General features: G+C 37.2%; 1 protein-coding gene across 7 annotated transcripts in view; it reads right to left on the bottom strand.

Moving 5' to 3' along the window:
• The window catches only part of septin7a (septin-7), a 44,925-nt gene that overhangs the window by 18,115 nt on the left and 5,921 nt on the right, over positions 1 to 20,889 (bottom strand). For 4 of the 7 annotated variants that reach the window (XM_039680728.2, XM_039680729.2, XM_089122527.1 and 1 more), the window contains exons 1-2: positions 19,931 to 20,115; positions 8,945 to 9,051 (exon numbers count right to left, since the gene is read on the bottom strand). In XM_039680728.2, coding sequence (XP_039536662.2) covers positions 8,945 to 9,051; positions 19,931 to 20,108 — 285 coding nt within the window. In that variant the 5' untranslated portion in view covers positions 20,109 to 20,115. Of the gene's footprint in view, positions 1 to 8,944; positions 9,052 to 19,930; positions 20,116 to 20,889 lie in introns of those variants that run through there. The other 3 variants (XM_089122528.1, XM_089122530.1, XM_089122529.1) reach the window with 2 other exon arrangements.

Genomic DNA, 20,889 nt, shown 5'->3' with positions numbered 1-20,889 from the left:
AAGAGAGTGAAAAGGAAAAACTAGTCATTGAATTTTCTGAAGCTTGTGAAGTTCAAAGCATCAAATCTAACACATTATTGAGATATTTAAGAAAAGCAGTTGAAGATGGCGTCCTACGTGGGGCTAATATCCATTGGCACTGAAGTAACCTTCAAAGCAGAAGCTAGCGGACACATTTCAAAAAGGGTGCACTTCCCTGAGAAAGGTCTAATTCCTTTTGATAAATTGAGTCTAGCTGACTCCTTTCAACAAATGAGGTATTTTGGTTGAAGTAAAGTGCTCTCAATAGGGCTGGCAACTAGGGTTGGGTATCGTTTGAATTTGAACGATTCTGATTCCGATTCCGATTCCTCGTTTCGATTCCGGTTCCTAACGATTCTCGATTCCGATTCTTTTAAGAGGCAGGGTCAAAAAAGTTTAACTAACCTTGCTAACCAACAGCCTTTCTGAAGGAAATACTCCTTCTGTAAAAATACTCCTTTTGTCACAAATTTTGCATTTTGCCGAGACTTCGTTATTTTTAGAAAAGTGAAGCCACACTTTACGTTGGACCGCCGACGTAAGCTACTCATGTTCGACTCGCGTGGTTATGCCAACACTTCCGGTAGACGCTTCTTCGTTGGTGTTATTCAGCGGTTTCTTCTTCCGCTCGGCGGACTGTGAATTTCGAAACTAGGAAATCTAAATTTTAACTTTTGAACGATTCCGGGAAAAACGAAAAGTTAGTCTCGGTTCCAATCGATACTCGATTCTCGATACCCAACCCTGGAACACCGTAGGAGGCCATTCACAAAGAACATATTTGCAAGATGCGAGCTGTGGAATGGAAAAAGGTAGTTTTAAAACTAAGTTGAACGTAACATTGTTTTCTACATGGCTAGATGCATGTCTGACCATTGTGCTTGTGTATTCTGTGAAATCTCATTTAAAAAAATAAAGCAGTGCTCAAGTCAAAGCAAGTCCAACAAGTCTCAAGACCTCACACTTTTTTTTCGGAGTTCTCGCAACTCCGAAAAAACACAATCTATTAATTTCAAGGCATTGAAACGTGCAGAGAACAAAACAAAAATGTAACCAAAGTTTTGATCCAATGCAGTTTAGAATTTTTTGAGCAATGAGAATATAAGACAGGCGGGTCCAGTTGTGCTTTTGGAAATACAATTAGCTGTATTCTAGTTTCTATTTTTCCATGCCCTTTAAAAAAAGGATCACACACACTCACTACTACTCTCAGTATGACTACACTGCAAACATCACATCTTGTTCTGATGAATTTAAGTAGAAATCAGAGTGATATGGTTCCTGTACAAATTGGAAGACCAAAAATGAGCATGCAGTGACATGTAGATGATATAGCACCGCTGTTATTTAGCAATGCTGAGAAACCAGAAAGACAGCGTTTCCTCTGCAGGGCTCTGATTCCTCTGCAAATAGATGAGTGAAGACACATGCAACAGGCAACAACTGAAAAAACTTTTATCTGGTCTTGACGCTAAAGAATGCTTATACAGAGAAACTGTGATGTCTATTCAAACGCGAGCTGCTGTTCAAACATCCATTTCTGAAGACTTCAACCGTTTATTCACGTGACAGTGACAATGTTTGGAAAGGGAAAAATAATAAATAACTGCATGGGCTCGATATTCACCTTGCCATGTCATAACCTGCCTTTGCTAAGAAACCGCAAGACTAACACAGTCAATGGTACTTCCTCATAATACTTCCTGTGTGTGATATTTATCACACCTCCGAGACCTGCCCGTCTTCAGACCTGGCAACCTGAAACAACACTCGACTTTGTAACTCAAGCAGATGGACTTGGTCACTGTGAAGTGAGCTTCAAAAAACAGATAATTTCCATGATTCTCCCTAAATTTTTCTTGCCGTTTATACAACTAGGTAAAAATAAATTACAATAATGTATACTAGCTGATAAACCAATACAGAAAAATTGAAAAAAAAAAGTGTAGTTTATGTTTAACTGCTCTTCATGACTTTCAAGGCCTGGAAATCACAATGTTACTTGACTTACCTCAAGCATGTCTCATCACACAAGCATGTGATTGATTCTTAAAATTAAGTCTTTGTAAACGCCTTTTCATGTATATCAGTTTCATAGAGGTGGAAAATGACATAAGTAAAAAAAAAAGAAAAGAAAAACTAAATACAAAGTGTATTAAGATAGACAGCAAACTTTCAAACTATAATACATGTAAACAGGTAAATCTGTTTAATTTGTTGAAATCTGAAATTATTTTCCAAAATGATACATTTTCTTCTCCTCAAAATATAAAAAAAAAACTGTGGACGAACGTACAGTGAAGTAACTGTAGACGGACTTAAATTATTTGAAAAATAATGCACAGGCGAGGTAGTAATGCGATTACGGAAGCCAACGACATTGTTCAGATATACTTTACTAAATAAATTCAAGCACTTTCAAGGACTGTATCTATGTATGTTTCTTTTCAAAAACTTTCTAGGACCTTGAATATTTTTTTTTTCCTGATTCACAAACTTAAGGATTTCAAGGACCCGTGGGGACCCTGCGAAATGTTTAAGTTAAAAAAAGGTTTAAAAAAAAAAAATCAAGGCTGTATTATTCTCCATCAATTTGCATATTATGCAATCAGACCAGTGAGATGGTGAGCCAACGACATTGTTCAGATATACTTTAAGATATTTGTCAGGTTTTTGTCCATAAAATGCTCATGTGTGTAGGACTAACAGCACACAAGTTTCCATGTGCCTGTACTGTATGAGTGTGCGTTTGAGAGTAAAGAGCAATTTATACTTCTGTGTAGGGTGCGCGCAGTAGGTATGGCGTAGCATACGCGTACCATACCGTGTACCCTTCGCCGTAGCCTGATGCGCACCTCCCTGACGCGAACCGCAAGATCTGTGATTGGTCGGCTTGGTAGCATCGCATTTCCTCCTACGCATTTCCGCACGTACCATCTCTTTCAAGGTCTTCTCTCATTTCTGCCTTTTAGTTTTAGTAATTTCACTAAAATTAACCATTTTGCACCTCAATAAGCTCCAACTCTAACATGACACGCTCTCTTTGACACGCTCTGCTTGTAGTAACCTAGCTGCGAGGAATCTAAACAACACAGTGGAACATTAAAACCCTCCGCCGCCAACTAGCATTTCGGAGCAGTACTGCAGAGCAACCAAGACCTGAACGCAGAAGTATAAATGCTCACGACGGCGTAGGCTACGCACGTACCCTCAACGCAGAAATTTACACTGGCCTAAAGAGAGGGAGAAAGCCTGCTTTCCATATATAATAAAAGGAAATTTAGTTGGGAAAATCTAGGAAATAGTTTGTCATTTTCCTATAGTTTTTGTTATATCCATTTTTTTATTCAAGGTTTTGGTTCCTCTGCATCTGTAGTCTGTAAGGACCTTTGAAATAACTTAAATAATCTGGCCAAGCAATATGGAACTGTGGTCAAGATCTGCCTAGTACTTAGCTGTGCATTCCTGAAAAAAAAGCATCACAGTAAGTAATCTGAGGTGTGATCACCCAGCCCATGTCTTCTGTCTTACGAAACAATTCCACATCAATGATATCATCCTGATAATTGCACCACACCAGCATGATCACACAGCAACAATATACAAACGGTGAGAACATCTTGACTGGCTTCATAACCGTCTAAAATTCCATCTGTGACTGGACTGGGGAAACCAAATCCGCAGATTTTGATTGGTCTTTGTACTTCATTGTTGACGAAAAAGTGATTGTATTCGCCAAGCTACAGATTGTCAGCAGCTGGCACACTCTTAGAAGAAAAGGTTCTGTATAGAACCTTAAAAGGTTCTAAAGCGCTACGTATTTGGAACCACTAAAATGCAGTGCATGTGAATGATCACAAAATTCAATAAATGGGGGTTAAAAAAATTTAATTAAATCAATATCACACAAAGAGTGCCATTTCAGTTATCCTCCAAAAATCTGCATGATTAAAATGTGATGTTATTAAGTTACTACAACAGTTTAATAAACAATAATTTAATTACATACTACAAAATGTTGCAGAATAATGTAATATATGAATGAATAATAGCCTTTAAAGAACCTTTGTGCCAAAAGGGTTCTTTCTTGTCATTATTGAACCTTTTTTAGCATAAAATGTCCTTTGGAGTTGAGTAAAGAACCCTATGCTACATATATAGAGCCATTTTTTCTAAGAGTGCATGGGCTGTCCTCTTCTCACCTGACCTGACGTAGGTAATTAAGGTGGTGAGAGAGTCTGGATAAATATCTCAAGCAATTGTCACACATATGGTGTCAGAAATCAACACCAGCCCCAATGAAGTTAGTAATTTGGGGTGTGGTTTAAAGTCGACAACCCCATTTGCAACGCATTTCAGGACTTCTCATTTGAATGAGTAAAACTGGTGCATTTAAAGTCACAACCAAAATGAACTAAATGTCATTGTTTTGTCCTTTGTCCAAGTTATCCATTCTCCACTGAAAAGGTCAAAAAAGTGAAGCAGAAAGGAGGATAAAGACTTGATGAAGAGCTTCACTGCTCCTTCGAGCATCTCGTCAGAGTCTGATTTCAAAAAAACGGTTAAGATGTCCGCACACTGTAAAAAATTATTGATGGTTTAACTTAAAAAAATGAAGTAACCTGGTTGCCTTAAAATTTTAAGTTCATTGAACTGGAAAAAGTGAGTTAATACAATGAAGGAGATTAATTTAACTATCAGAAACTCAAAATTATATGTTATCTGAACTAAATAAATTATTTAAGTTGATTTGACAAAAGAAAAAATGTTGTGATTACTACACTGTAAAAAAATATTGTTGGTTTAATTTAAAAAAGTAAGTAACCTGGGTTGCCTTAAAATTTTAAGTTGATTGAACTAGAAAAAGTGAGTTAATACAATGAAGTAGATTAATTTAACCATCAGAAACTCAAAATAATAAGTTATCTCAACTAAATAAATTATTATAAAGTTGATTTGACAAAAGAAAATATGTTGTGATAAATCTTGAAAATATTTTTTACAGTGCAGGTATGAAGGTCTGGACACATCACTGGTCTGCCAAACCCTCAGCTTTCAACACACTCCTATATCGGACCACAAAAAGTCTAGTATTTCCTTCCAAATGTTGCCAGACTCACTGTCGATTAGAAGTATTGACATACTACTAGAGTTTAAGATAAACAGACAAAGTGTTGAATTGAGGGATTGAACAGACACGCACACACTCATCTTTCAACCTGTCACAACGTATTCACATCTCAATGGCAAACATATCCAATTAGAGCCGCCAACACTTTACATAAACAACATAGCTAGTCTCAAGTACTGCCAAATAAACACACACAGGCCTGGAATAGTCAGGGCACTGGTGCCAGACCACAGAGTGAGTGGTTAACGTGTGGCATCATAATCACAGCTATTACACACATCTTGAGCTCTTCAGTTTGCAAAGAATGACGCAACAGTGTGAAACGTCAGTGATGAAGCTTATCTTTCCTGCACAAATCACTCACATGCTGATTCGCTGACTCGGTTCCCAGAAATCTCTGGGGCAAACAACCACACACAAGTTCATTGTGCAGGATAGAACAGAGACACAATCAGTTTTATCGGACAGCAGAGGCTTCAGATTCTTCGACTGGTATTTTATCAGCATGTAAACTCATGGCACATTGTAAAAAGTAATTTATTGGTATAAATCTGTATTTTCACATTACACATTCCTCAGTTCAGAGATCATTATAATATGCTGATTTGCTGCTCAAGAAACAATAACATAAAACTGAGGGCAGCCCTAGTCAATAATCAATCTGGGAACAGACAACATTTAATATTATAGGTTTATAAAATAAAGTTTTAACAGTTGATAAAGGTCATATAAATCTCATATATATCCCCCAATACAGTAGATTTATACTTCTGTTGTAATTATGCTTGGAAATCGATGATAATACAATATATATTTCAAGTACAAATACTTGGCCCAAATTGGCCCAGTATTTAAAGTAATTACTGTGCATATGATTTCTGGTATGTATTGAAGTGAACTCAGGGTTCCCACACCTTGGTAACTTCAAATTCAAGGACCTTTCAAGGACTTTCTAGGTCCAATACCCTCTAATTTGTTTTGTCCAACAATAAATGTTCAGGTGCCATCATAGTAGTTTCGTCCATGCGTGAACATCAAGGCAACGTACAACACAAAGTACCCTTAATGTACCTCGTAAATGTGCCAAACTAACAATAATCAAGCAAAGCTAGTATGCACAGGCCACCAAGTGTTGGTAAAATAACACATTAGTGGACTGGAATAATATAATATGGATTTTTTTTCCCAAAAAACTTTCCATCACAAAATAAATTCAAGCACGTTCAAGGACCTGTATCTATGTATGTTTATTTTCAAAAACTTTCCAGGGTCTTGAATATTTTTTTTCCTGATTCACAATCTTAAGGATTTGGAGGTGAAATGTTTAAGTTAAAAAAGGTAAAAAAATAAAAATAAAAATCAAGGCTGTATTATTCTCCATCAATTTGCACATTATGCAATCTGACCAGTGAGATGGTTACCATGGTTACATATTTTTATGGGATTGTGTAGCATTAATAACACAATTCATCTGTCAATTTACTTGCAGATTTTGACCTTTACAATGTGGCAGACATGTATGACAGCAATTAGTAACGGTTGCTAATGCATCATCTACTTATTCATATCTACAGTGTAACAGCATCTATTCAATCAGTATGTTCATCTCATCAGACGTATGGCAGTGGTGACTTGATTCCCTAAGAATGTTTCCCTAAGATTAATCCAGATATAAACCTAATGCTTCACCTGACATGAGCTAGGAGCAATATGATAGCAAATCTGACCCATTTCTGCTAAAGTATAATCATTCCCTGATCTATCAGCATAGACATTATCAGACTCAATGGAAACATTCTGATTAGAGATTAATTTGTTTAGCCTAGGGCTGCCCAATTAATTGAAATTAAACTGAAATCATGATATGGCATAGTGCAATTACCAACTCTCAAGACTGCGGTTTAATTAATTAAATATATGCGCTGTGTGTTTTAAATGTTTACATGTGAACAGCTCGTTATCTGCCAGTGTTACTATTATTATTACTATTTAGCCATATTGATATATAATAACAGAACATTTTGACTAAATTGTGAAGCCCTGCAAACTAGCACGGCAAATCTGGAGTTTTAAGAAAAATCTCAATTATATTTTTGACCCTAGTTTAGCCACATTACATCATATACAGTTATTATCATAATGCTATTTTGGGAACGTTAACTGCCAGAACCTCAAGTAAATGGGGTTGATTTCTGCGAGACTGCAAAAGATTTCAGTACATGCAAACCGTTACAGTTACATAATGCAACAAGCATCTCAATCTTTTGCATAGTGCTCCTCACAGATGTACTAATCTACAATGTTTAAGATAAAAAAAAAAGTCCTCATGAATTTGGTTCACACACCCACTAAGACCTGGATCAATGTGTGAATAGTGTGGCACTATAATCATTCTTTTGCATTCTTTACAATAGCTGTAAAACCACATACCAACAAAAGCATGTGAAGGATCATGGGTCACACCTGTGTTTGATAGAGATTGCCAATGCATGTCAATCCAGTTCTAATGCTCACTGGATTGACAGCTGCTGTTTGGTATTTTAGCAGCAGGCCACATCTCACATCACATCCTACCTTTAGAGCAGGGGCTCCCATTTCAAGTCCCGCTCTACACATTTTTTATGTCTCTCTTATCTGACATGCTCATTTGAGGGAGGGGGCCATTAAACCATATATGTGCTGTGAAGGGAACTTTAAAGAGTATTTTACCATTAAGGCAGATCCCATTAGCTCACAAGAAAAAAAAAATTCAGTCAACTGAATTCATTAATATGCACGAGGGAAAGCAAGACAGTTTGAAGACTGTGTGCGAGTGACCGGGGCTTTCACTCTCTCAGCTCGTAACAAGCGCAGCAGTCACTCATCTACATCACTCACCGGTCAAATAAGGCTTTGGTGGGACAAAAATACGCCTTAGTAAGGCTGACAGAAAACAGTGTGCAAGTTCCAGTCTTCTTGCTCTTGATGTTTAAACTGACATGACTTGCGCTTTCAATGTGTGCGCTCGTGAAAAAATAAACATCCCTGCTCCCAAACTTACATCTACACACACGTCAAATACACTGGAATGATTATCGGCCCTATTTTGACATCGGAACGATACCGATGTGTAAAAAAATAACCATATCTGCGGCCGATATATCATGCATGCACCACTAGATTCGCAGACTGAGGCATTTGTGATCCAGATGCAAGAACAGCTCTATAGAGTGCTGCAGGATGACATATTTTTGTAGGCCAAAACCCAAAAAACAAGACACATTTTAGCACTTCTGAATCCATGGTCCTGAAGTCAATGGGTCTAAATTAAGGTCTATGTTCGACTAAAGCTAGAGATATTTTCCCATTTTATTCTATGACATAAAATACACAAATAATATCATGGCTGCTAGTGCTAACAAGTGTCTAAATGGGACTACAGAGGTTGTCTGGGACATTAACTGTTCGGTGACGAACAATAAATCCACTTTCACAGCCTCATTTTGATTAAAATCATACTTTTGCAAACTATCCTAACTCAACATTTTAGGAAATTTTAATGTTGGGGATGACTTTGAAGTCACACGATCATGGTGTAGTTTTTTATAGATAATGTTTAGCTTGATTATATTTAGCCTTAAAAATGTAAGAGCCAAACTTTAGTTGAGCTTATTTTCTGCAATGATCCAAAAGCCAACGGAAAACTCCAATTGGGTTTTTGTCAATGGAACCAGGATGATGCGAACTTGTCAAACCAACAAAATATGTCATACGCCACTGTAGCACTTTCAAATGATGACGAGTGGATCTTACCTGAACAGTTTTCTTGATTCTGTGAGAGGGTCCGGGATACTCTGGTGAATACAAGTCTGTCAGGAACAGGGAGTTGATGAGTGTAGACTTTCCCAAACCTGATTCTCCTGCAGGACAGAGAATTAGACATTACGTCAGGACGTGACTCACTCATCACTTCTGTTGTTTGTGAACAAGGACTGTGTGGAATTTGTGTCTGCTGCATATTTATGCACAATCTGTACTGCCATCATTCTCAATGTTCTACACATTCTCCTCTTCCATGTCTGCTTGATTATATATAAATAATATTTATTCATTTGTAATTCATTTAAATAACAAAACAATTTGATTAATATTACACATCCCTACTTTTGATTAGTTAATTGTGTGACATTCCACGTTTTACAATGAATTATATTTTAAGAACTGGATTCCACGATTCGGTCAGCATTTTCCGCATTGGGGGAAATCATAGGCCCGTATAAGATGCATCATTGCAAATCTACCACAACTCAGCACTTGAATGTCTGAGATGTTTCAGTTTTTTAAACTTGACTCCAAAAACAGGAAATCAGTCTAGAGGAGTGGCCTACTGTAATCAGCTTTGCATGAACTTATATGGGGTTGTTCCCAGCTTGAGTCTGAGAATTGCTGACAGCATCTGAAATTTGTGAAATTCCATGAACCACAAGAGAATACAACTATTTATCTGGATAGATGGAGAGAAATTTTAAACAATCTGAAACTCAGACTCAACATGATAAAGTATAAACCAGGAGAAGAACCAGAGTGTGTGTTGAGAACCAAATAAACAAAGAGGATGTTCAAAAAACTGGACAAACTTTGTAAGTGGCGTTTCCATCACACATACTTAACCTTTAAGCATAAGTGTTAAACTGTGCTGCATTAATTGAATGCTAAATTTTGTGCTATGGATATGAATAACTCAAATTACCTGGGTTATTTAGAAAAAAGGCACACGGTGTCACCTTTAGAATTGTGTAAAAATACACAATGAACTCTTATGACTTGCACTGCTGTTCAAAAGTTTGGGGTCCGTAAGACTTAAGTGTTTTTTTTGTTTTTTTTTAAAGAATTATTTTGTGTTCACCAAGGCTGTAATATTATCAGATATTATTATCATTTAAAATAAAGGTATATTATATATTTGTTATATATATATATATATATATATATATATATATATGAAGAGTTCAGATGCAAAAGCCTCTAAGTGCCATTTGAAATTTTCTTCTAAAATGATCATTTTTATCAAGCTTTTATCAAGCTTTATCAAGTAATTTCACTTAAATGGCAATTAAGATTACCTATTAATTGCCATTTAAGTGAAATTACTGAACTTAAATATACAAGCTTGATAAAAATGACCATTCTAGAAGAAAATTTCAAATGGCATTTAGAGGCTTTTGCATCTGAACTCTTCATATATATATTTATTTAATTTTTTTTCTGGCGCCATTACTCCAGTCTCACATTCCAATTAGCTGATTTGCAGCTAAAGAGACATTTCTTGTTATTTTTAATGTTGAAAACATTTTTTTTTGAAACCATATTTATTTTTTTTCAGGATTCTTTGATGAATAGATAGAACAGAACAAAAGAACAGCATGCATTTGTAATAGAGATCTTTTGTAACATTACAAATGTCTTTACTGGTACTGTACTTTATCAATTTAATGCATCCTTGTTGAATAAAAGTGTTTATTTCTTTCAAATAATAAAAAACTGATCCTAAACTTTTGAATGGTGGTGTATGTCAACTAGGGCTGGGGAAAAAAATTGATTTGATTTAAAAATCAAGTTAGTGGGTCAAATCGATTCATATTTTTTTCTTCCTTTCTTCCATATAGCTTACATACATTTTGCATTTGCCAATCTTCATTCAGGGTTTCTGTAGCACGCTCCCTGTGGCGCAGTTCGGGTACGACAGTTAACGCGATGAAACTCTAAGATGATTCAATGTTACTATTATTATCCTTGATATGTAGATAAAGGTCTATGGTTTCGCATAAAACAACTTTATATTGCTGACCTTTATTGCTGTAACTAAATCATATTACTTTCTACCGGGTGTTTGTTAGATCTATTAAAGTCTTCATTAGTAGATTGTGTTGAACTGAAAAAAAATAAAATAAAAAAAACTACGCTGGTATCGGTATCAGCCGATACTCTGTATTTTTGGATAGGATTGGATTAGAAAAGCAGTATTATTGCATCCCTATTAAATACAATAATTGAATCGTAAATCTAGTTTTTTTATATATTTAAAAAATAAATAAATAAATACAAATTAAAAAAAATTGCCTAGCTCTAATGTCAACACCATTTCTCACCTAGAAATGCCTTAGCAACCACCTGTGGTAACCCAAAAACAAATGTATAAATGTAGTTTGCAATCTGCCAAAAAGGTAACTCATCCCACTCTGTGTTAAACAAAATATTACTGAGATTTGATTTCCACACTCTTCACAATGCACGTTTCCAACAACAATTGACTTTCTCACAGAATAATTCCTCCAAGCGTCCGTGAGCAATCCATCAACTGGATGCATGGCAACGTGGTTCCTGTAAGGCCTGGAACAAAGAGGGCAGTGTGAAGGAAACTGGGTGCATGCTGGCACAGAGCAGCGCTGGGCTTCTCTCCTGACCTTTAACAAGTGCCCAACCCTGTGTCACTTCCACAGCCAGCCAAACCATCACGTAAAACAGGGAGAGAACCTTCAAATGAAGAAAAGCTTCTTTTCAAATCCTAAATGTTTTCCAGAAGGGCAGAACAACAGTGACCTCACCATTGCAAAAGAAACATCTTCCACTCACAGCCTGGAGGGATGCAAAAACCAACTGCTGTCTTTGAGCAGAACGAGGGCAAACCCAACAGGATTTATTTTGCTCTCTGAATGTGGTCTTTGAAAACAGGGAGTGAAATATGGTCTTCTTTAAAATGTCATAATGAATTAAGGAAACAATAAAAGCAGGCAGCGAGTGGTGGAGCAAAGCGGGTACTGGGGTGCTCATCTGCCCTTCTCTGGACTGGAAACATTGCAGCTGAGAGACCAGAAAAACAGTCACGATGGTGGAGTTACTGCTGGAAGACACATGATACTGAATAATAGGGCTGCCAGAGTGAAGAAAGGAAATCCACATACAAAACCCCAGAAGATTTTATGGAATTGTGGCTTGTAGGAGTTATGGTATCGTAACTTGCAGCTGTTTAAGGAAGGACAAGTGCAAAAATTGTGTTTTTGAATATTGCGCAAGTAAGATTTGAGTAATTTGTAAATACAATTTGAGAGCTGCACCCATGAGTTCCTTTGCCCTTTTTGGTATAGAGTGCCGAAGTGATGACGTCGCTTTGTAGGACAACTCGGAAGCTAGCGGCGCGTGGGTCCCCTCGATCGAAAAGCAATGCATTTTCCCCATAGACTTTTGCTAAATCGCAAAAAATAAGATCTGTGTTCAACAAAGAGTTGTGACCCTTACACGTTTTTTTTTTTTTTTAATCAAGGTAATCTTTACAAGTTAATCCAAAATTTATACATTTTGAAGCCTATATAAAGTTTTTTAAAAACACAAGCAGACACAATAAAGTTTAAAAAACCACAATCAGGTTATAACTGTGTGTTCTATGTCATAGATCAAAACGACCACAGCGGCTTCAGATGCAAAGGCTCATCACGCAGAAAGGTTTTTCTTAGACGGCGCGGCTTTTTCACTCCGGATCCAGCGATGCGTGAGCTTCGCTGAAAATTTGGATTATTCCAGCCCATCAAGCTAGATTTAAAGGCCTAGGCCATGCCCGCTTTGGCAGAAGGTGGCGTAGTGGGAGCGAAGCGCCCCCATTGGATCTGACGTCAGATTAAGCCTCCAAAATGAAAATATGAGGAACCACATTACAAAGCAATTGTGAAGAGGAACAGGTTCAACTTTATGGTTGGTCAGTTTTCTCCATTTACTTGCAATTGACAGAATATACAAAAGGCTACATGCTAGTTCCATCTACGAAGAAATTACGGTGAGTAAATTTCAACGTTTTTATTTTCTAAACTTTTCCTTTCAGTTCAACTCTGAATCGCTCCATGCACATACAGACAGAGTTTAACCTTGAGGAATGAGAGAAAGACATTGATAAATGAACAAAAAGGTGACTATGGGCAGAAGGTTTACCATGTTAACAACACTACAGCTAATTACAGAGTCCTTCATTGAACTCTGTGTCAACAATGATGACAGATCAGTGCTTTCCTGTCAGCCGCCCAAAAAAATGCAAAACTGCGGTATCTGTAACCCGCCCTGTCTCTGTGCGTTACGAAACTCACTGTTTGTGCTGTGTCGAATCCTAACAGGCATGCTTTGAGCAGATGAAAAACAACACATGAGCATCAGTCAAGCCTCCTGCATTGCACAACATTAACCACTTCTCAGACACAGCAAACACTACGATAAGTCCAAGCTGTTTAAATGGAGGCAATCTAAACAAGAGATGTTAAGTGCTACGGAAAGCCAAAGAAGAGCGGGGTGAGAGTCATGCCACTGGTGCAGTTTAACCCAAACACCACTAGGCGGTTCGGTAAGGGTCCAACACGCTTCCTTTAAAGGAAATATCCCACAGCTGTGTAAACCAGGGGGCTTATTCCAGAGGAACTCCCCATCGAATGATAGGGGTGGGGGAAGCTGGGAAGCAGGAAAAGCTCAGGCCTGTGCTGCGAGAGAAAGAGTTCACCACGAACTTCCAAACAACTTTCACTGGCTCGGATCAAATCTGAAGGCAGGAAAGAAGATCCGTTTATGTTTGCTGTCAGAAAGATATATACAGTGCATTTATATGGACTTTTTTCAAGTGTTACAGCTGTCTCTTATGAATGAAAGCCAGTATCACGCTGATGTCTTGATGAAAATGATTTCCCCGATAATTTTAAACGTTAGGCTTCAAAAAATATAAAAACTCTTAATTTAAATGAATCCTCATTAAACCTAGCCTGGATGCCAGCCCGAACTCCGCCCACAACATTTTTTTGGTGGGGAAGTTCGGTCTGGACTCGATCCATTGAGGAGTAATTATGATCAGTCAAAAAATGATCGGGCCAATCAAATTGCCAGGGCGGGCTTTATACGATGATGGACAGATGATCTGCAGGGACGTAATCCTCACGTTATCAAAGAGCGCTTGTCAAAGATGACTGCAGCTGGAGAATTGAGATGTATAGATTCTGCTGTCGCGTCTTTTGTAAAATAAATCGACAGCGCATTCATTTTAATAGACAAACAGAAAACTGCAATCAAGGCATTTGTCGATCGGAAAGATATTTTTGGCGTCCTTCCTACATGATTCGGGAAAAGTGTAACTTATCAGCTGGCTCTGGCGGTCGCTAAGAAGATGGGACGTAATGAAAAGCCTGTGGTCGTTGTGGTTTCTCCTTTGGTCGCACTCATGTTGGAGAAGTAAGTAAAAGAAGCAACACTCGTTATTTAACTTCTAAAATAAATAAAGTTAGGCGACGTTCTGCATTTGAAAACTGCGCTATGCAAAGGAGTTGACTTACTGCGTTGCTCTGATTGGTTGTAGGTCTACAGACTATCCAATTGAGTGCAGAGGTTTTTTTTTTTTCATGGTTCGGTTATGACACGCCTCATAATCAAAGCCCGACGGAGGAGATTCAGACTCATATTCTCTCTTGAATACGAGTATGACGAAGTCAGGCTACATTAACCTCATAATAAATGTCATATTTAGCTGTACTATACAGAAATTGAATAAGGTTATAAAACAGTTCGCACTGCATAAATTATAAATTTAATATAGATTAATCCTCATCAAAGCTACAGGCGTTCTTTAGTCAATAGCGTTAGTAATTTTCTCTGTTCTTTCGGTTAACTTTACTGACAGACAGAATTAAGGGCTCCTGTCACTTTAAAAGGACACTCCATGCATTTGCATTAAGCTTTCCATTGTTAGAACCCCAGTCATAAGTCAAAATAAGGACGAAGATAGATACTGAACACACAGACTGATGCATTATGGAGGATTGGGATTACACAGTGTCATCCAGTTTTTTGGAAGCTAAGCTAGCAGGCTCTTGCTCTGTGGAGAAAGCCGAGTAGTAGGGGTTACCATCCTCTTATTCCCGCACATGTCAGGCCGTCGATGTCCGCCATTTCACTGTTTACATGCACAGCTTTTGTTTCAATCTATTGGTGAATCTGAATGTAGTGTTTACGCTAAAAAAAAGTGATCGGCTGATGAGTGCTTTAACATTGCTAAGAAAATTCCCGCTCCTCCGCGAGAGTCTCACAGGTGTCGCTCATCGGTAATCACGCCACCGGTCTCGCGCCACATCGGAATAGGGGATTATCACGCTTCCGGGTTTCATGGGCGGGATTTGTCAACTTTGTGAATGTCCACTTCCGACGCAGTTCAACAATGCCTGAGACGAAGGCTATTTATTAGGGCTGGGTAATAAATATCGATTTCTCGATATTAATCGATTCTCATTTTTACAAACCGATATCGATTCTTAAATCTCAAGAATCGATTAGTCATCCTGTTTCATTTGAATGAATGAGACATTGTATCGCGGCTGCGCGCATCCAACAAATCGCAATAATCTTTGTCCTTTGTTACTATTGATATGAAACAAAGTCTCAATTTTCAAATTACGTCCATTTTCTTTAGAAATTCAAAAACATAAATAACGTTTTGGCGCTGTGGCCTGAGATCGCTCAGGGGCCCGTTTCAATAAGGAGGCTCAACCAACTCTGAGTTAAAGCTTGAACTCTGAGTTGACTTACCCTGAGATGGGAAACTCTGAGTTTTCGGTTACAGAACAGCTGAAATGAGTTAGTTCAATCAACTCTGAGTTGACTGACTCTGAGTTAAGCGCGTGCACCACAACTATAAAAAGCCATTATCAATGGAGCGCAGATATTATGAGTCACCATGGCAACAGCGCCAGACAAAAAGAGGTGTTAGGTGTAATTAATTAACAAGTGATCTAAATATTGTAATTTAATTAAGGGGGTTACTCTTAATTCTTCTGTAATTTAAAATAAAATATGATGCAATTACATTAAAAAAGCTACTGCATAAACTATAGAACAATTCAGTATAAAACAATAGTGCATTTAACATACATTTTTAAAAGTTATATGTTTTATGTAACCTTCTCCCTCTACACACTTTGATCAATTCAAGAATAATTCATGCAATTGTATATTGTTAATCTGAAAGATTTAAAAGTGCTGTTTCTTGTCTCTTCTCTTTGTGTTAATCAAGTAGTTGAGGTTGATATAGGATTTAGTAATATGTAGACCAATACTTTCTAGAGATAGTAAGTATTACATTAATCTAACTACACTGTTTAAGATGTCATTTGTGGTTAATAATTCATAACTATTTTACAGTAACTTACTGTTATAATATCAGAGGTGAAACTGGAAGAATGTTATTCAACCTAAAGTAGGCTACTATTACTTTGATACATTTTTACTTAAGTAAAAATACCAGTCTAAAAATCTAAAAAGTAAAAAGTAGTTAATTTAAAACAGTAAAAGTTGCTGAGTAACTTGTTTAACAGTGGGGGTGGTGTGCGGGACTCCCCCATGTGGGGTATGAGAGTTTCACAGTATAAGAACCGTCTCAGAAAATATCACGGTTTATGGTATTAAACAATTATTAAATATATAAACAGCATTATTAAATTACGGTTATTATTATTATCATCAGTTAAAATGAAAATGAGTTAAATAAATTAAACATTTGTTCAATAAAACATATGTAATCAACTAACTTCAATAATTGATTATGAATAAGATTAACATCTTATTTTTATCATTAATAACTTATTAAATTATGTTTGAAAAACAATTGAGTTCTATAAAATGTTTTTTATTCCAATTTTTTTAATGATTTAATAGAAATATATTATAAAAAATGGTGGTAATCAAATAAAAGTTTAGCAAACGTTTTAATCCTTTTACTTTTTGGCAAATTGCTGCAAAACAGATTTAGTCAATTAAAACATGGACAAACAATATATATTCCTTAAAGAATGTGTAAATACATTTTATTGTTAGTGTTTAAACAGCACTTCCTCTTTAAAAAAGGGGAGGAGACCGCAAGAAACTCTGAGTTTACTGAAGAAAACCTGCTCCCGACCAGGTTAGGTTCACAGAGTAAGTTACCATGGTAACTGACTCTGAGTATAAGTTACCTCTCTTTCAGAAACGGGCTTGACTTACTCTGCTTTCTCGGGTTTGATATACCCACCTTTCTGAAACGGAAAACCCAGAGTTTCCCTCATTTCAGGGTTAACATACTCAGAGTTTTCACTTAACCTCCTTTCTGAAACGGGCCCCTGGAGAAGCAGCAGCGCTGATCTCTCTTCCGGATTAATAATACCAGTCACAGCGCCAAATAAACATGAATGAGCATCTGAAAGTGTGTTAAAAGATAGAGTACAACTTATCGAAATCCGTATCATTTCACATTGATTCGCTCAATCTGCGTTTCAAACGTGGAAAGACGTCAGTTAAACAGCTTGTAATCAATGTCATGTATCGTCATATTTACCTCAGAAAACCCACATAAACTCGTTAGTCCACACTCGTTGGTGTTCTTCAATATTTAATGCATATTTGAATAAATCTAACAAGTTTTTATGACAGCCACCATTTAAATGTTTATATTTCATATAATCTTCTTATTATAAAAATAAATAAAAGTGTAATTTAAGTGTTTGTATAGCTACAAAACAGTTCATTATTACCTTCATATTAGGCTAATGAGGCCTAGTAGGCTACAACTAGACTATAGACCATAGTTTACAGCATTTAAGAGATTTGATTCCCTTGAGAAAAATTGCCATTTATTGTAACTGATATCTAAAATAATCGATATTGAATCGAATCGAATCGTAATCGAATCGAATTGCAAGCTTGTGAATCGAAATCGAATCGAATTGTGAAATTTGTCTCAATACCCAGCCCTACTATTTATGTCACTGCTCTAACCAACAATGTCCAACCCTACTTATGTTTTCATGGATTCCCGACTGAATTAAGTATAAGGAAGAAATGGATTAAAACTTTAAAATAAAACAAGGTAGCACGTTTGTTTGCAGCCGGCACTTTAGTGAATCAGACGAATTTACCAGGGATGCTGTATAAATAAACTTAGTGTAGTCCTTCATCGGTTTGCCAGCGAGATCGGTGAGTCAACGGAAGTGGCAGTGCACAAAGATCACAGAATCCGGAAGTACTACGTATCAGCGTGATAATCCCCTGTTAATGGAGTTGAAATGGAGAGAAACAACGCGCACGGAACGGAGAAGGAGAATCAAGGTCAATCCTTATAATTGGCTAATAAATGTGTTAATGATTGGTAAATATTGACTTTCACCAGAGTCATGACTCTTACCCCACTGCCAGTCAACAGACAGGTCTAAAACCATAGAAGACCACATGAGAACAGATGAATGGTCCGAACAACATGATCTGCGTCTTTATCAACCAAAGAAAGAGCTGGAAGTGTTTCACAACGCTGCACTTCTTCAATTATCCTGCGATTCTAATCACACGCCGTCCACCAAACTGCCATGTAAAAGCTTGTTTCCTGCCCAGTGTGAAGCAGAGGGGGAAACTCCAGGGCGTCGCTACACCAACACTCCTCCCAAACTCCTATGGAGATGGGTATCTGAAAAACTTTCAGAAACACTGGATTACTTCCATTATGAGCAGGATGTGAGGTGGGCGTCAGTGACAGTTTCAGGTTGTGTTGTGTTTGGAGTCTGAAGAAGCTGAAGGTGGAGGTAGATACTAGTCCTCAGGCCAGGCTGAATGAATGGGATTACAGGAAACTTTCCACCCACAAGGCCATGCTCACACACACACACATTCCAAAGGAGGGGAAAAACCCCAGGTCCGAGGGAGAATGGGAAGCACATTTGTTTCGAATGCGCGTTTCTTTGAGCCCTGCTCTTTCGTTCCATTCTTCCATGTGAAATCCATCACTAATGCATTTCAGCGCACAGCTGCCAGTGTCCGGCATGAAGCGGCCCGTGTGAAACCATACACCTCTAGACACATGAGTGCATAAAGCACTGTAGACTGGGTCAGCAGACCTCTATTTTTGACACCGTTTTATTAAAGCAACACCAAGTAACTTTTCCTCTGCGGTCGCCCTACAGGTTGGAAGCGGAATTGTCCGTAAATAATTTAGCCTACTGCAGCCTACTGTAACACACACACGCTCGTTTGTTTATCCAGCACCGGCTTTGGAATGAAAGTTGTACACAGACAAGGTAGAGTATGTTGTATGATTTCATGAAAGTATGATGTATTGTGACATCAGAAACGAAGATAAACAAAATAATGACTATTATAACACGTGACGTAAAGCAAGTCATATTTGTAGTTTTCTCATGTCTCATTAGAACTACAGAAACTCGACCCGATCTGTCAATATTACATAGTGTGGTTGTAGCAGATATAAGACCGCAAATCGAGGCATGAGGGCTTTTCATCCTGTTACGACTTGATGAACCACTGAAACGATTTTGGAAACATTATTTTAAGGTTAAAAAAAAAAACAAATCATACTTGGTGTTGCTTTTAAGTTTCATTCAATCTTTTTTTCCATATGTCAAAAACCTCAAAAGGACATACAATGTTTGTTTTTTAAAGGGATAATTCACCCACCATAAATCAAAATTATGTCAAATTTAATTTTAAACCACAATACCTTATTTTCTGTGAAACAAAAGAAGAAATTTAAGTGAATTCCAGTGAATTAGAAATGTCAAGCTCCAATTTCTTCTTTTGTATTCCAAGGAAAAAGGAAAATTCAGAACAATGACAATCTTCTTTTTCAGATGAACTTTCCATTTTTAAGCTTTTTAACAACCTCAAAGTTGTAGCAGATTTTCCAAAAAGGTTATAATTCTCAAATGACACATTAACTTTAATTTAAGGAGAAAATTAGCTACTCACCGACCACCATGAGAGTGAACTCAAAGCCCCGTTTCACAGACTTTCTGTACACTTGGTTGGGGAGATTTGCGAATCCCACGTACCCCTCAAGGTTCTTCTGTTGCTGTAGACCAAAACCAAACAAAGTCAATGGCTTTGTCATGCTAGTCTGACTAAACAATACAAATAAGAAACACATAGGTGGCCATCCATGACTACATATGATTACTGTTAACAAGATGAATCTTCAAAAACAAAAATTGTTTGACACTTAAACAATAGCATAGAAATTTGGCTATAATAAATGCAATTAGTTAAAAGCATGGGCTTTAAGACAAATGATCATTTAAAAAAGTATATTCGTTTAAATTTTCTGGAGAAAATGTCAATGCTTGCTTGTGCATAACAAAACAAAAAGTCCACCCCATGTCTTTATAATAAACACATGGATAACCACAACTTGGTGGAGCTTATGATCTGAGTATTTGCGAAGTAACAGTGAATAGCAGAGCAGAGTCTCTCGTCTCTATATTTTGCATTTGGTGTTTTTTTTAAAAACGTGAATACAGCATGACTTCCTTTCTACTCTGACAAGTGGGTGTCAAAAACAGAAAGTTAAACACAGCTGCCCTTTTGAACCGATATATATATTTGATAAGGCTTGAAATGATTGTATGCATACTTACTGCTACTTTGGAGAGCATTCAGATCGTGTTGTTCCACAGATTGATGGATGAATGGATGGATGGGTCAGATTCCACCAGGCAGGGAAAGAGGTATCCACATACATAAATAAAAATAAAACAGAAAGAGAGAAAATGAGAAAAGAAAGATAACAGCTAAAGTTTCTAAGAGGTTTTCATCTGTAACTGCTGGTCTGCGAATCCCTGAGAGCTTCACCACAACCATTGGCTCAGGTTTGATTGACAGCTGATGTTGAGCAGCCAATGAATAATAAATTATAGGACACTACAGTAGGT

Source organism: Pimephales promelas, chromosome 18, assembly GCF_988280905.1.
Source record: "Pimephales promelas chromosome 18, fPimPro1.hap1.1, whole genome shotgun sequence".
Classification (NCBI taxonomy): Eukaryota; Metazoa; Chordata; class Actinopteri; order Cypriniformes; family Leuciscidae; genus Pimephales; species Pimephales promelas.
This window is presented reverse-complemented; position numbering and strand designations above follow the sequence as displayed.